At 33.8% G+C, this 16,346-nt stretch overlaps 1 protein-coding gene across 5 annotated transcripts in view; it reads left to right on the top strand.

The window, feature by feature from the left end:
* LOC121375469 (uncharacterized protein C1orf87-like) overlaps positions 1 to 12,649 on the top strand; it is a 50,029-nt gene extending 37,380 nt beyond the window's left edge. For 4 of the 5 annotated variants that reach the window (XM_041502938.1, XM_041502939.1, XM_041502941.1 and 1 more), the window contains 7 exons: positions 549 to 635; positions 1,702 to 1,873; positions 7,133 to 7,248; positions 8,660 to 8,834; positions 9,321 to 9,437; positions 9,937 to 10,054; positions 10,787 to 12,649. In XM_041502938.1, coding sequence (XP_041358872.1) covers positions 549 to 635; positions 1,702 to 1,873; positions 7,133 to 7,248; positions 8,660 to 8,834; positions 9,321 to 9,437; positions 9,937 to 10,054; positions 10,787 to 10,956 — 955 coding nt within the window. In that variant the 3' untranslated portion in view covers positions 10,957 to 12,649. The remainder of the gene's footprint in view (positions 1 to 548; positions 636 to 1,701; positions 1,874 to 7,132; positions 7,249 to 8,659; positions 8,835 to 9,320; positions 9,438 to 9,936; positions 10,055 to 10,786) is intronic. The other variant, XM_041502940.1, reaches the window with a different exon arrangement.
* The last annotated feature ends 3,697 nt before the right edge of the window (positions 12,650 to 16,346 follow it).

Here is a 16,346-nt window from a genome sequence, read left to right as displayed (position 1 = left end):
TTAAAAGAAAGGATGTTATACATTTAAATATAATTAATCACCACCATCACCAGATATAACCACTTTGTCATTTAGCTGTTAGTGTCTTAAGAAGTCTGTTGCACATTAGAGCAGAAAATCAATTTCTATATTTATGCTTTAACATGCTTTCCTTAACTAAAGCTACCATATAGAAACTTTAACTTCATTACTGAACTTTGATTTTGTTTTTGATAATTAATGACATAAAAAGTGTTAAATAGGAATTTAAATAGATATTTTGAAATACATAATAGAAAAAACAACCTACAAATATAGTAAGACCATTTGCTTTGTAAGTTGTACTTTGTTGTAGACATAGAATGTTAAGTTCTGTTTTGTTCTGTAGTGTGTATAAGCAAAAAGTGCTTGCAACTAAACTATCACAATCACCTTCAGTGCCTGCGTTTTGTGGCATTAACTAATTTCTTAATCTGAAATGCAAAAATGTATGTTTTAGTTAAAATTCTAGATATAAATTTGTTAGAAATAAAATAATAAAATGGCTGTTTGGATATTTTATTGAGCAGCTGGCCTCTGGCACTATACAGTCCTAGAGATTTTTACAGTAGACCACAATACTACCAGACGGACAACCAACCAGGTGTAACTGTCCAGTAAGTAGAAGAAAGGAAAACAAAAATCCTCATTGTTTGATAAATACTTCATTATAAGTAGTTTCTGTAAAACTAGCTGCTCATACCGGTACACCATTGTAATTACAGCATTATTAGTTTTACTCACCAGAGGCAAATTTCTAAATCCATGGTCACAATAGTCATGTTCTTTATTTTTATAACTAAAAATGTAATCTATAGTATTAAGGAATTAATAACTGTTAGCCATGTATATCTGCAGATTTACTATTTAAAAGAAACACATGTAAAGCCTGTCATTATCTCATTATACGCTTCTAGTCTTTTTGTTGATGCTGTCATGACCCTTTAATAATAATAAGAAAAATAATAACAACAACAACAACACAATAATGAACACTTAACTATTTAAATAAGTAGTTGAAGTAACTTAAAATATAAAATATATAAATTTTTACACCAACTCATTCTAATTAGTATATGTCAATAGCCTCATTCTGATTAGTTAATGTCTATAGACAAAAAAATTCCTTTCAACTCTCAAGGTGTATAAAATTGATTTAACATCTTCAATCTAAATGAGCTGAAAAATTCCTGATTTTCACACAAGTCTTTATTTTAAATTATTAGTACCATGCAAAAACTGTCTCTCTCTTTGTTCTTTGGTAAATAGTTGAAAGAATCCCCCTCCCGCAACTTTCCAAGAAAGACCCTGCAATATGTTTTTCATCCACAGTCATTTTCAGTATTATTTTTACAAGAGAGCAGTCAACTGTACTTAAACAATAATGGGTGATTCAGAGTAATAGAACAACCAAAGCAGCTAAGGCAAGTACATTCGATTCAGACCATTGTGTGAAAACAAAACAATGTCTGTTGTATATATGCTTATATTACTTTATCAGTGATATCATATTTGGTGTATAAATATTATATCCATTTTCAGTTCTGCAAATGAGTTTTTATATTTGTACTAGATATTCTAGATCATTTTTTAATATATACTTATCAAATAATTCAACCAAGGAAAACTACATAATAATTATAACATAGTTTCAATGCTGATATACTATTTCTCACTCCATAGTAAAAGCAGCAAGCCCCCGACTCCAGTGTACCCGGACCAGGAGACGGCCAAGTTGTTGAGTCTCACTGAGCAACAGCTGCGTGATTCTCCGGAACCCATAGACTTCGAAAAACTCATCGCCAACTTCCAGGTGGCCGACCGCGACCTCAGGGGAACTCTCTCTGCAGAACAGGTGCATAGCTATTTATTTACAGTTTGATAAACAGTACCGGTACATATAACTATCATGTCCAGGGCTTTGTTTTACGAGTGTTCATAGTGCTAAACTGACCTCAAGTGCCTGGTTACCGGTATATTATGCACTGAAGGTGATTTTAACACTTGTAAAATGTGGCCCAGGTCATTATAAAACAGGTCACCTGTTCTTGGTATGGTTCCTGTCCTGGACGGATGAACCGGTAGAGGCTGGTACCTGTGCCCAGGACAGGCGTGCGCTAAAACAGCTTGCTCTGAATGTGCACATTAAACAATTTGGTCTTGGTATGGGAACTCTTTTTACGTGCCCATATCCAAATAAGGTTCAGTGACCAATTCCGGGGCAGGAGGGGGTGGGGCCAGTTTGAGGTGGGCGGAATTTTGAAAATTTAGCACAGTTGAGAATACCCATGTGCTCATCCAGAGTTTGAAGGTGATTTGAGCAATTTAGACGGATTGCTAAAAATAAAGGGTGTCAGACTATTTATAAAAAAATAAACAAAATTTTCAAAGTGACGGCCGAAAATTTTAAGTCTGACAAAAAGTCCATACTCATGGAGACAAAGGAGGTTGGTAGGAGGTTGTTTAAGGAGACCCAATTAAGTTGGTGGTGTCAAGCCGTGGGAGGAACTGCCTGTAGACTGACCCGGCTAACACTTAGGTGTTTGGACGGTAGTCTATCCCCGCAAATTCCTTAAGGATTCGATGTAGCATCGGGTTGTCCAGGTGGCATACGGTGACACACACCGCCGCACGTCCCTCTTGCAGCTTGACCTTGTGAAAAGCGAAGTCTCCCCCTGCACGACTAGCTGGCAACGGTTGGCAGGCCTCGTGCTTGGGCGACTGAAGACCTGCCGGACGTCGTCGATGTTCCTCACAAGCTGACTGAAGTGATGGTTTAACTTGCCGGCCTGCAGTGATCACATTCCAGCTTGTTGAACGTTGGGTTTCAGTGGTTGCGTAGGAGGGCATGGCTTGTCTGGTTGCCAGCTCGGGGGAGCGGTTGCTTTCCTCTTTGCAACGGCGACTGGTTGGGCCTGTGACTCAACGGGGGCCACCTGTAAAGTCGGTGACTGCTCCGGAGTCGCCAAAGTTGGAACTAGCGCAGGAGTCGTGAACATACAAACCATACACTAAGGGGTAAAGTATACTGCCAGCATGTACACATTTTGAAATAAAAAAATGTTTATAAAAATATTTCTTACAAGATCAACATTCATTCATTTATTTATAGTTATTTGCGTGCTTATATCCAATTAAGGTTCAAGCACACTGTCCTGGGCACACTATCTGGACTATCAGTCCAGGATAGTTGATTAGTTGTTAGTGAGAGAGAAGTCTGTATAGTGGCCTTTCACCTACTGAGTCGTTAAACTTGCTCTAGGTTGAAGCCTGTACCGGCAGACCAACCCAGTACCTATCAGCCTGCAGTCTGATTGCTTAATCACTACACAATTGATTACACCTTTATGAGGCAGGAGGTGGGGTATTAATTATCATTCATATACTTCAAGTTTGATAATTGTGAATTTTTTAAAACAATATTTACTGAATAAATGAAGTGGACTGGCTCATGTTCTAAATGACTACCGTATATCTTCGCCTGTAAGTCGATCTCGGCTATAAGTCGAGTCCCTAATTTCAAGCCCTGAAAACGTATTTTTTTATTGACCCGTTTATAAGTCGACCCATGAAAAACTACTTATAAATATTGAAATATTTCTTATTTTCAGCACATGAGAACAATAATATTTGAACAAAAGAAAATTATTTTACAAACTTCGGTTTTCACGTTTTGTACATCGCAATATAATCAGACTATTCCAATCAAACTATCATTATTACATAGCATCAAAACGAAATATTCCCTTAGTAGAGAGTGAAAGCTGTTTGACTGTTACTGTATAGTACTGTACAGATGGTTTTGTGCACAGACAACGACTTTATTTATAAACACTGACAACAGATCACTACGATAAAACTGAAAGTATCACGTTTTGCCGCCATATTAATACATGTAAGGAGGATAACTCTGGAAAGTACACTGGTTTTTGTACCAAATGATGTGTGTCCCTATTGGTTGGACTATACCAATTCAAATCCCATAGGCGACCATGTTAACGTTTGCGTTTAAAAACACTATATGCAATATATCAACCAAATTGTGACCCATAAATATCAGTACTACAACCCCTACCTCAAAGTATTAACTGCAGAAAATGGTACCTTTCATGGCTCATTTTCGGTATAACCAGATGTTTCTGCAACACCCCTAGTTTCGCACAAAATTTTAGTACTTTTTTTTACAGGTACCCCATACATGTTCCAAGCACAAGGCTACTTGACACGGTGGTACTACATCAAATAAAATTGCATACATTTTTAGCCCAGATGAAACTAATTTTTTTTACAACCAACACACTCACATTTATAACCAATCACAGGACTTGTGGTGTTAACTTCTCTATCAAAAGTTCGGTACACCTCGAACTTCGACCCAGCCGGAAATTAATTGGTATAGTGCAACCTATACTGATAACATACATGTTTCAAAAGGTGGTGAATCATGTGTTTTTATGACAACCAGGATCTGGTGTCTTCTGACATAAACTGACAACCTCACTGAAACTGTTGTTTCTACAGTGCAACCTAATTTAATGTACACCTCACAAAACACATGTATTTTGTACAGTTTTGTACAAATGCAATATGTCATATTTGAAAAAATAATTTTTTAAAAAATAATACTCCTGAAGATATTTATTGTCAGATGTGTGTGTGTGCTCAGCTATATATGTAGAGACAGCATGGCTATTCAGAGTACCTCAACTCCTTAAACTTATTCCATTGAAACACATGTACTTGACTGACCCCTAGATTATGAAGACCTCAATAGGCACATCAAAGAAATATCAGTATTAAAAAATACAATGTCTGAGGAAGGAAAAACCAACATGACTGCATCTGTATGAAGTAATGACTTAATGTCCTGCACATCACTGTTGGAAGAAAATCCTGTATGCTGAGTGTGGGCATCTTCAAGTTACCATGTGCGGGAATTTCAAATCCATCAGCTATGCAGATTTTCAAATTGGACCATCAAAACCATTGGCAGCCACCAATATTCCTGACTATATTTTATGTATACCCTACTGTAGTTGGAGGTTTTAAAAATTTGTTATATCTGGAATTATCATGCAGCTTTCGCATATTTATTTTTGATTCATTACTAAAAAAACCTGTTTTTAAGTGACATAATTACCCGAACATCTATTTTATTGCATTATTTTCTAATCCAGATCAATACAATATGTATATTGGATGTATTCCTACAATCTGTAATCCAGCATATCATTTAGCTATTAACATTGGATAATACAGCATTAACAATAAAATAAATCATCAAATTACACCAAGGTAGATAATCAAATCTGGAAAAATTGGTTCCAAATCTAGTATACACTTAAAATACACTTCATGGGAGCAAACTAAGTGATTATTTTTAAAAAAGAGTTGATCTGGAGACCTAAAGATATGTTTAACAAGCTTATTGTTATGTATAAATGAGAACAGAAGGCACAATAGTGACAAAAAATTTAATTATGGCTTTGGTAAAAAAATTCTTCAAAGTAAAAAAATGTTTCCCCTAAAACTACAAATTTGTCTAAAATATGACTTAGCACCCTATAAATATGCCAAAAGGACAATAAAAATCAAGGTCTTTAAAAGTTAAGCTAACAGAAGTACACACATGAAACATTAACTATGTTTATAGAAGTTAAAGACATTATTCCAATATTGGCACATGTTATTTTTAATATAAAAATAAATTGCTATTAAAATCTAAGTTCAGACTGCCTAGATATATTAACATATTTAAGAGCAGTTGTATATGGCAAGTCAAACACCATGTAAATAAGAACATTCAAATCTGTATAGTATGAATTATAGGCCAAAACCAACTTTTCCTCAGTGCTAATTTTTGTTCAAACTCCATTCAGAGCTATGTACAGTAATTATTGTCAAGGTCAAGGTCATTGTGAACTTGCATGGCCGAGTGACGGCTAATTAATCAAATAGTGTAGTTTAATTTAATTAAATCACAAAAATCATAATCTTTTTTATTATGCACTGAATATGTGCTATAGGTTGGACTATACCAATTCAAATCCCATAGGCGACCATGTTAACGTTTGCGTTTAAAAACACTATATGCAATATATCAACCAAATTGTGACCCATAAATATCAGTACTACAACCCCTACCTCAAAGTATTAACTGCAGAAAATGGTACCTTTCATGGCTCATTTTCGGTATAACCAGATGTTTCTGCAACACCCCTAGTTTCGCACAAAATTTTAGTACTTTTTTTTACAGGTACCCCATACATGTTCCAAGCACAAGGCTACTTGACACGGTGGTACTACATCAAATAAAATTGCATACATTTTTAGCCCAGATGAAACTAATTTTTTTTACAACCAACACACTCACATTTATAACCAATCACAGGACTTGTGGTGTTAACTTCTCTATCAAAAGTTCGGTACACCTCGAACTTCGACCCAGCCGGAAATTAATTGGTATAGTGCAACCTATTGCTCTAGATGGTGAACTGCAGAGATCAGTCTATTTTAAGGGAAAGCTCAGTAATATTCATGAAGTTAATCACCGCCAAAACATTGTTTGAACAACCATTAATGCCAGTGACCAGATTTCAAAATAAACTCAGGCAACAGGTAGTTAGTATTGTTTACATTTTTACTATTAGTGATGGCTGTTAATTTAACTAAGTGGACTGTTGTCTTGGCATGTGAGTGAGATCGTACGCCTTTTCGCATAACCAAAACCGTTCTAATGCCAAAAAAAATAGGTTATAAAAAATAAATGTGTCAAATTAACATATTTGAGTATAAATACATGGCATACTTCAACAATAAAACTTGTAAAATAATCCCCAAAACAGTAATATTTTTTTTTGAAATTTTTTTACCCTCTTATAAGTCGACCCCCCAAGTTGTAAAATAATTTTTGGGTGAAAAAAATTCGACTTATAGGCGAAGATATACGGTAGTATCTATTATGTACACCCATATATAATTATATTTATAAGAATAATATTGCATGATACTGTAGTTGGGCACCTTAAAAATGTATTTTGCCTGTAACAGGTAGTACTAATTAGTAGAGTATATTGTGTGGTATTGTCTGAACTAGTGGCTTTGTTGATTACAGATCAAGGAAGTGTGTCGCTTGAACAGACTTCCCCTCCAGGACTCTCTTCTCAACCAGATCTTGAACCGCTGTGAAGACATTAGTCGAGATGGGTCAAGACCAAGAATCCAGTACCAGTATGTCTAATGTTTGTTGTTTAATACAAACAGTGTGTGCAGGTCTAAAGTTTGTCATAGTTTAATACAAACATAGTGTGCAGGTCTAATGTTTGGTATCGTTTAATACTAACATAGGGTGCAGATCTAATGTTTGTTATCGTTTAATACAAACATAGTGTGCAGGTCTAATGTTTGTCATAGTTTAATACAAACATAGGGTGCAGATCTAATGTTTGTCATAATTTAATACAAACATAGTGTGCAGGTCTAATGTTTGTCATAGTTTAATACAAACATAGTGTACAGATCTAATGTTTGTCATAATTTAATACAAACATAGTGTGCAGGTCTAATGTTTGTTATCGTTTAATACAAACATAGTGTGCAGGTCTAATGTTTGTCATAGTTTAATACAAACATAGTGTGCAGGTCTAATGTTTGTCATAGTTTAATACAAACATAGTGTACAGATCTAATGTTTGTCATAGTTTAATACAAACATAACAGATCTAAGTTTGTCATAGTTTAATACAAACATAGTGTGCAGGTCTAATGTTTGTCATAGTTTAATACAAACATAGGGTGCAGATCTAATGTCATAATTTAATTGTCAGGTCTAATGTTTGTCATAGTTTATACAAACATAGTGTGCAGGTCTAATGTTTGTCATAGTTTAATAGTTTGTCATAGTTTAATACAAACATAGTGTACAGATCTAATGTTTGTCATAGTTTAATACAAACATAGTGTGCAGGTCTAATGTTTGTCATAGTTTAATACAAACATAGTGTGCAGGTCTAATGTTTGTCATAGTTTAATACAAACATAGTGTGCAGGTCTAATGTTTGTCATAGTTTAATACAAACATAGTGTGCAGGTCTAATGTTTGTCATAGTTTAATACAAACATAGTGTACAGATCTAATGTTTGTCATAATTTAATACAAACATAGTGTGCAGGTCTAATGTTTGTCATAGTTTAATACAAACATAGTGTGCAGATAATAAGTATTGGGAATGAGATTAAATTTTTTTTAAAGCAGGTTTACATTAGTTTTGCGGATCTGTAATGTATAAAACTGACATATAATGCCATGTTAGCTTTAAGACATTAATTGGTAGCTGTTTTCATGCATGTTAATAAACTGCACAGAAATTAAAATTAGAAGTTTTATCATCTTAACTTTAATTATCTTTCAGTTATTTGATTATTTTTAGTTTAAATTAATTGCAGGTTCCTAAAAAAGTTTTGGACATTATTGATTATTTTATTATACATGTACATATATAAGTAATTGAAAAATCTAAAAATCAGTATTAATATGTAAAAACAATTTGAAGAAGAGTTAATTATTTCCTCAGTTACATTTCTTGAATTATCATTTCCTATTTAAAAACAGTGTTCTAATATTTGGTATTTTACCTTACAGCTGGATAAAATTTGTCCAGTTCTTGGAACGTGTACAACCCGCTCATACTGGTTTGCATCTGCCAGACAGCAAGAAGCCGTTAGACTATGCCAAACAGTACCGGTCTCCTGTGCCAAACTGGCCAAAACCAGCTGATGGTGGACTTCCTGACACACCACTTTGGAGGAAGGAAGATGTAAGTTGTTTTAAGTTGGACTGCAGTCATTGACTCACATTTTGCTTATTATGCAAGCGGAAAATTAAAAATATATATATTCCTGCATTTTTCAAATAGGATCTTCAAGTAATGGCGATAACTATTAGACACTTTTACCTAGGCACATCAATAACAATAACAAAATGTGTTGCAGTATATGTGATGAATTGATTTGGGTTAATTTAGCAATGTATTTGTCCTAATATATTGAGGATATTTACATTTGTTACTAGATCATTTAACACCTCCATGTGATAGCATACTGGTACATGTATATTGTAGTCATCATTATTGCACATAATTAATGTAATACTTGGCATGGATGTAATATTGTAAATTTAAAAACAAAATGAAACAAATACATTCAGTTTGTTAATTTGGACTATCTTTGGATAATTATGTTCTTAGTATTCAGCATAATCTTACTACAAAAGGTAAGCAACATGTGTTTGATTGTTCTTTCAGTCACCTCGCAGAGATCATAATGTCCAATCCCAGCGGTATGATGAGCCCCAGAAATCACATAGAGATAACATTGACAAAATGAATCAAAACTTGCAAGGTCTGGAACTTGAGTATGAAGTAAGTACCAGCATTATGTCAAATTTATAAAATATCAAACAAGCTTCCATTTCGTATCATATTTATGTCCCTCGTGAAATAATTTTCAATTGTCATGAGCTTTATGTTACCCATAATTAATTTCAATTTATATAACTGAACTTGTTTGATTAACATTCCGGTACGGTCATAGTGTGCCAATCGTATAATGTCATCATGTTACGTCCCACTTTATGTTGCTAGAGGGATGTAACACTTTGATATGAACCAAGAGATTTTTAACCACGTGTAATAATAGCCTGTTAGTTTCGAATATGAGAAACACTGATGAAGAGTGTAAATAGAAATGCAACACATTTGAATATACAAATGGACCAGGAATAACTTTTGAGATGGCCAATATATGTGCCTCTTTACTTTTTTGTGAGGTGAGGAATATGTTTTGGGTTTTAATTGACTTTATATTTCAAATACTTTAAACACCAGTACTTTAAAAGATATCTGTGGGTTTTTTCTTCAGAATATGAGAAGACAGGTGAACCAAGGAAATGTCTCTCATCGTGAAAATGAAGCGGAATGGTTCCCCAGGTTTATGCATTTGGCAAATGCTCTGTACGATCAGGATAGAGGACATACAGGTCAGTATATTAACCAGCCTGTATTATCATACACTTTAAATTTACATTTTCATAGTTGCCTTATGTGTGTTACGTAATTTTCTTACACACCTGTTGCTGAGAACATGATTCAGGTTTATTTTTATAACACATACTTGTTTACACATATATGTGTGTCAACAATTTCAAGACATACATCTGGCTGCTCCTAGGTGATGACCAGGTCACTGATGTCATACATCTAATGAAAAAACAGCACAATCGAAATTGATTACACTGTGATGTATAGTTAACCTGACAATCATTTGTCTGTGACATGTAAGTGCAAGGGCTGTAAATAACTTTTAGTCCTAAAAGGTGTTAAAATTTGCTTAAAACTTATGTAAGAAATAAAATAATACATTTGTGTCCATTAGATACCATTTATCTTACAACTCGTTGTTTAAAAACATATCAAACTCGCTTTTGCTTGTTAGTTATATTTGAAAACAATGGCCTATATATAACGGCCACTCATGTATTATTCTCTATATATCTTGTCCAATATTATGTAATTATATTTTTCTGCCAGCCAGCTAGCATTTGGTAACAGTCAGTGTTTTCTGATCTTGTCTCAATACATGTGGAAAACATTGGCACTCCAAACCAGCCTACAATAACTTTAAAAAAAAATTACAATTAAAATGGGTTGAAGAACTGTCAGGACAAATCATATACATGTATAATCTGATAATTTTTCTGTTTACATTGCAGGCACACTTCCAACAAACAGAGTTTGGGATAGTACCAAACTTCACAATGAAGGCTACGACCTTGGAATTCCAGAACATGTAATTGCCAGGATTATTGGTGAGGCTGCCCATGGTTCAACAGTTGACATCCATCGATATCTTACCATTCTAGGCAGCCGAGATTGGCTTTGAAATATGGAAATAAAATTCAATCCAAAAACATTATCACCAACAAACATTTAGGTAGTGCATCAAATGAACGAAGTGTATATTTTAATTTCCTTTTTGATAGGTGACATACATGTTGCATCTAGATAAGATACCCATCACTATTGTAATATATGTGCATTATAAAAATGCAGATGATCTGTCACAAATCACACATTGTAGAAAAAACCCAAATGCAGTTTTCTTGGTGGGAAATGTCTGGAAATGTTTAACCCAGGATGTCCTGAAGGTAAAGCAGCTAATGATAACAAAAGAATCATTCAGAAAAAGATGAACATAAACTATGCATTGGTTTGTTTTTAATACTTTATTGAAAGCTTATTTATTTGCATCCAGATTAAATAAAGTTTATATTTTGAGTGAAATAATTTTCATTTGTCATATGCTTTGGTGAATGTTTATTGAAAATTATTTTAGAAAGGACATAATCCTAAGAAAGGATAGTCAGGTTAATACTGATTTTTGTTTTACTAAATAATTATGTTTAAAAGAATAGACTGCAGTGAAGTTATCATAAGGAATAGAAACTGACAAATTTCATGTTGACATCTCATTATAGTGTTTTACCTCTTTGGAACATATTGTTTGTTAGTGGGTTGTACTACTAAAATACTTTGAAATAGTAAAGTATTACGATATATCATGAACAACCAATTTGTGTTGGTTTTGACTTGTTGACATGCCCCACAGAGGGTGGATGACCACTAGTTATAGACACACAGCACAAAAATGTACACATACCGGTATGCCTATATGATACTGATTCATATATAAATTATATTTACAATATTTGGTTAAACTTTAAATCGGTGTTAGTATTTTTCTTGTTGTTAAATTGATTGTACATGCACCATTTCAAATATATAAATAGTGTGTATTAATTACATATTATTTTTTTGTCTCAATGTACAATATAGACTACCTCATATAACTGAGACTAATATGCATTTCTCATATTCAGTATTCTAACAATGTAGTCCAACATTTTTAACATCAGTGGCTGTCATACATAACTCAAGAAAGTATTATATAAAAAAAAGTTATTATTATTAACGATAAGAATGGAACTGGTGTAGTTCTTTCAATCTATATACATGTACATGTACATCTCGTAGTTAACCTCCAGGTTTAAAATTGTAAAGTTATTTGTTCATGTATGTATACGATATAATATAATCTGTTACAGACTGTTAATTGTTAACAAAAACACATAGAATACTGTGATCAGGTTTTTCCATGTTACTTTTTATAGCTACATTGAAAACATTTCCATTGATACAAGTTGTTTCCATTTATAAGCTGCCCCATTACATAATTATGAGTGATCTTCAAATTACAGTTACTAAAGCCAAACCTAACAACATTTAAACTACATGTATCCATGATTTAAAGTTTGATTTAAAATATTCTTTAGTTGTTACAAATTATTTTGTTGATATTTTTTGTAAAGCTTTTATTCCCCATGGCTGTGATATATATTCCAATTAAGTAATTTTTGCTTATTAGTTTATTCATATTCCTGTGACATATGTTATTTATTTACAAACAAATAATGTTAGGCTCTACTGTGATATATAATGTATTGTGATATTAGTATACCGTCCTTCACTGTAATATTTACATTGATCCTGTCTTAGAAATAAATTATTTCAGGAATTGTTCTTAGTTTTTTATTTGTTGTGAATATTTTAAATGTTTTGTAATTAACAAGACGTTTCCTTTGATTTAGTCTGAATATGATTCCACTGAATTCTCTCCCTGTTTAACAACACCATCAGAGCACATTGTTTAATTAATCATTGGCTATTTGATGTCCAACATTTGGTAATTCTGACGTGTTGTATTCAGAGGTAACCGACATTTACCCATTAGCAAGAAGGGTCTTCTGTATACATTTTCCTACAGACAGGACAGCACATTCCACAGCTTTTGGTGATATTGTGGTAATATCGTCGACTTCTGTGCTGACTGGTACCAGCTCCAACTCTGTTAATTTTAACACTACTACTAACCATTAGCCTGTATCCAAGGACTACCCAGGATAGTATGAATTGGCCTTATAAAAGCATGTCAAAATTTTATTCTTATAAATTTAACATTTTGAATAAACTAAACAAACAATAAATAAAAAAAAAAAAAAAAACCAAACCCACCTGCAGTGCCGATTTTTGGCTAGGTTTAAATATATATATTATTTCTTAAATTTAAATTAAAACCCATTCTAACTGCACCTTCTGGCCTTGAAATGTTTTTAAATAGTCCAGTTAGCCATCTTCAAAACAAATTACATCATATCAAATTATATCGTCGACTTCTGTGCTGACTGGTACCAGCTCCAACTCTGTTAATTTTAACACTACTACTAACCATTAGCCTGTATCCAAGGACTACCCAGGATAGTATGAATTGGCCTTATAAAAGCATGTCAAAATTTTTATTCTTATAAATTTAACATTTTGAATAAACTAAACAAACAATAAAAAAATAATAAAAAAAAACCCAAAACCAAACCCACCTGCAGTGCCGATTTTTGGCTAGGTTTAAATATATATATTATTTCTTACATTTAAATTAAAACCCATTCTAACTGCACCTTCTGGCCTTGAAATGTTTTTAAATAGTCCAGTTAGCCATCTTCAAAACAAATTACATCATAAATATTGGCAAGTTTTGGGGTTTTTTTTTACAAATATTTATGTGCACTTGGTATATATAATTAAAATATATTTCTTCATAAAATTATTAAATCTGATTTTTGAGGAAAGTATATAATAAGAAACGACACCATACACTAATTAAGATGCTTTGGTTGCCGGTGTGACAGAGAATAATACATGAATGGCCGTTAGATACCATGCATTATTTCACGAGTTGTTTTAAAATGTATCTTAACGATAAGTTTAATACGTTTTTAAACAACGAATTGTGAGACAAATGGTATCTAACGGACACGAATGTATTATTTTATTTCTTGCATATCCTCAAAATCCAGGTTTTTAAGTCTTCTTCGACTTAAAGTTATTTACAGCCGTTGCATTTGTGGTTAACTTACGCGTCACAAACCCATGATGTCAGGTTAACTATACGTCACAATATAATCGATTTCCATCGTGTATAGTTTTTCATTGGGTGTATGGCAGTGGTGACTTGGTCATCACCTAGGAGTAGCCAGTCGTATGTTTTGAAATTGTTAACACACGTACATGTGTAAACAACCATGTGTTATAAAAAATAACGCATGGTGTTCTCACCAACGGGTGTGTAAGAAAATGTTTTTCTCCTTTAAAACGCCCAGGATTAATTAAGTCGAATGACTGTAGCTAAAATTGTCAGATTTATGAGTAGGCAGACCTAAACTGCAACGACTGTTTTGAAACTGGTTAAGCAGCAGCAGCAGTAACAGCAGCCACAACAAAAACACGACTGACTAGTAGGCTAAACCGTAGTCCTACGTGAAGATTGTGGAAATAGGCCTAAATAAAAGCAGAAACGCTTATCCCGCCCAAGATATTACATGATTCCAAAAGGAAAGAAATAATTTTTATTCATACATTAAACACTATCCGAAGATGTTCGGAGCACTTTAAAATACGGATAGGGAAAGGGCTTTGAACAATTCAAGCTGGATCCGCATTTGAAAACGATTAAACTTTGATTCAAAGTTAAAGATATGGACACATACATGGGCCTACTAGTCATTATGAACTCCATGTTAAATTAAAGCTTCTCGTGACAATATATATCAACTGGAAGCTTTTCTAACATACCGTAGACTTTGCTTCATCCTTTTTCTTGGACCTGCACTTGCACACTATCAAAGTCAAAGACATGGACACATACATATAGGTCTAATCAGACCCGTCGCTAGCGGATTTTACATATAAAAGTCCTTGTCCCCAAATGACCGGGACAACGTAGCCGGGTTTGCTACCCATCGGACTCCTCAGTCACCAAATCAGTTATAGCGGTATAATAATAATGTAGGCCTATTATATACGATTCAAAAAGAGAAAGGCATAGTTAGATCAAAAATGCATTTTATTACAAGATAATAGATACATAAAGGTCTTCAGAAAGTCAACACAGTCTAAACTGACAACATATCACGTAACAATATTAGTGAGTTTACAGATTAGAGTGGAAGCATAGATTAACTGCAGTTATTTGTTCTTCTTTTTTGGTCAGACACAAATGCATGTAAATATCGTTAAAGATTCAAAATATGCTTTCTTTCTTTGAAGAGTATATACACAATTTAATTCAGTGAAGGTCACATGACGTGATGATGACAGTTTTGCGCGCAGCTGATACATAGAGGATAGCCTGACGAGTGTGATATGGTTGCAAACATCACAAGATGAGATATAAATCATATTTGACAAAAAACATGAAATTTTCTATGTATTATATAACTTTTGGCAATTTACTTTTATTTTTAAAACGCCAGATTCAAAATAGTCCTGGCTTTCTTACATTGAAGATAAAACTTTCTACAGTGACGATAACACATTTTTTTTGAGTGAAATAGTAATTTTTTTACTCTAAAATGTGTTATCGTCACTGAGTGACTGATAACACTTTTATTTCAGCGACATTTTAAGATATTTCATTGTTTGGCAAAGGGTTCTATATCAGTGTTTCTGCCAGATTTTTTTTTTTTTTTTTTTGGGTATGGCACTATGGAATTGATTTCAACCACAGTCAATAAGGGGTATGGGGGACCTCCTCCAGAATGAAAATGGGTTAGGGTTAGGGTTAAGAAAAGCATACAGTAATGATAAGATTAATTAATTTTGTCAAAAGGTTAACAAACCCCTCCCCCCCCCCCCCAAACAAAAAAAATCAAAAAAAAAATCTGCAAACATATTTGGGCAGGGGCATAGGCTAGGGGGATTCGGGGGATTCGGACAAACCCACCCGCTGAAGCAAATGGTCCGCTTTCAGAACTAAAACATATGAAGTTTCTGGTGGTGCAAAAGCAAAATAGAAAAAGGTCCACTTGGTTCATATTCGAACCCCCCCCCCCCCCCCCCAGGTCCAGATCACGCTACGCCCCTGTTGAGTATGGCGCCAAAGCCATTTTACTCTGGCAGAAACCCTGTATAAATATATATATATATATATACATGTATGATGTATATATGTATGTATATATATATATGCCTATATATAGCCTAATCTAGGGACACACACACACCCCGGTGTACTGGCTCCGTTCGCATAAAATTTGATGAGTTCCGTCTACATGGAATTTCGATTCCCCCCCCCCCCCCCCTCCCGCAAAACATGCTGGCTACGGGCCTGCTAATAGTCGACCCAAAATAAATTATACCTTCTCAAATATAAATTTATCA

The sequence above is a fragment of the Gigantopelta aegis genome, chromosome 6, assembly GCF_016097555.1.
Source record: "Gigantopelta aegis isolate Gae_Host chromosome 6, Gae_host_genome, whole genome shotgun sequence".
In the NCBI taxonomy this organism is placed as follows: Eukaryota; Metazoa; Mollusca; class Gastropoda; order Neomphalida; family Peltospiridae; genus Gigantopelta; species Gigantopelta aegis.
Note: the sequence above shows the minus strand (reverse complement) of the source record. Positions and strands in the feature narration are given on the sequence as shown.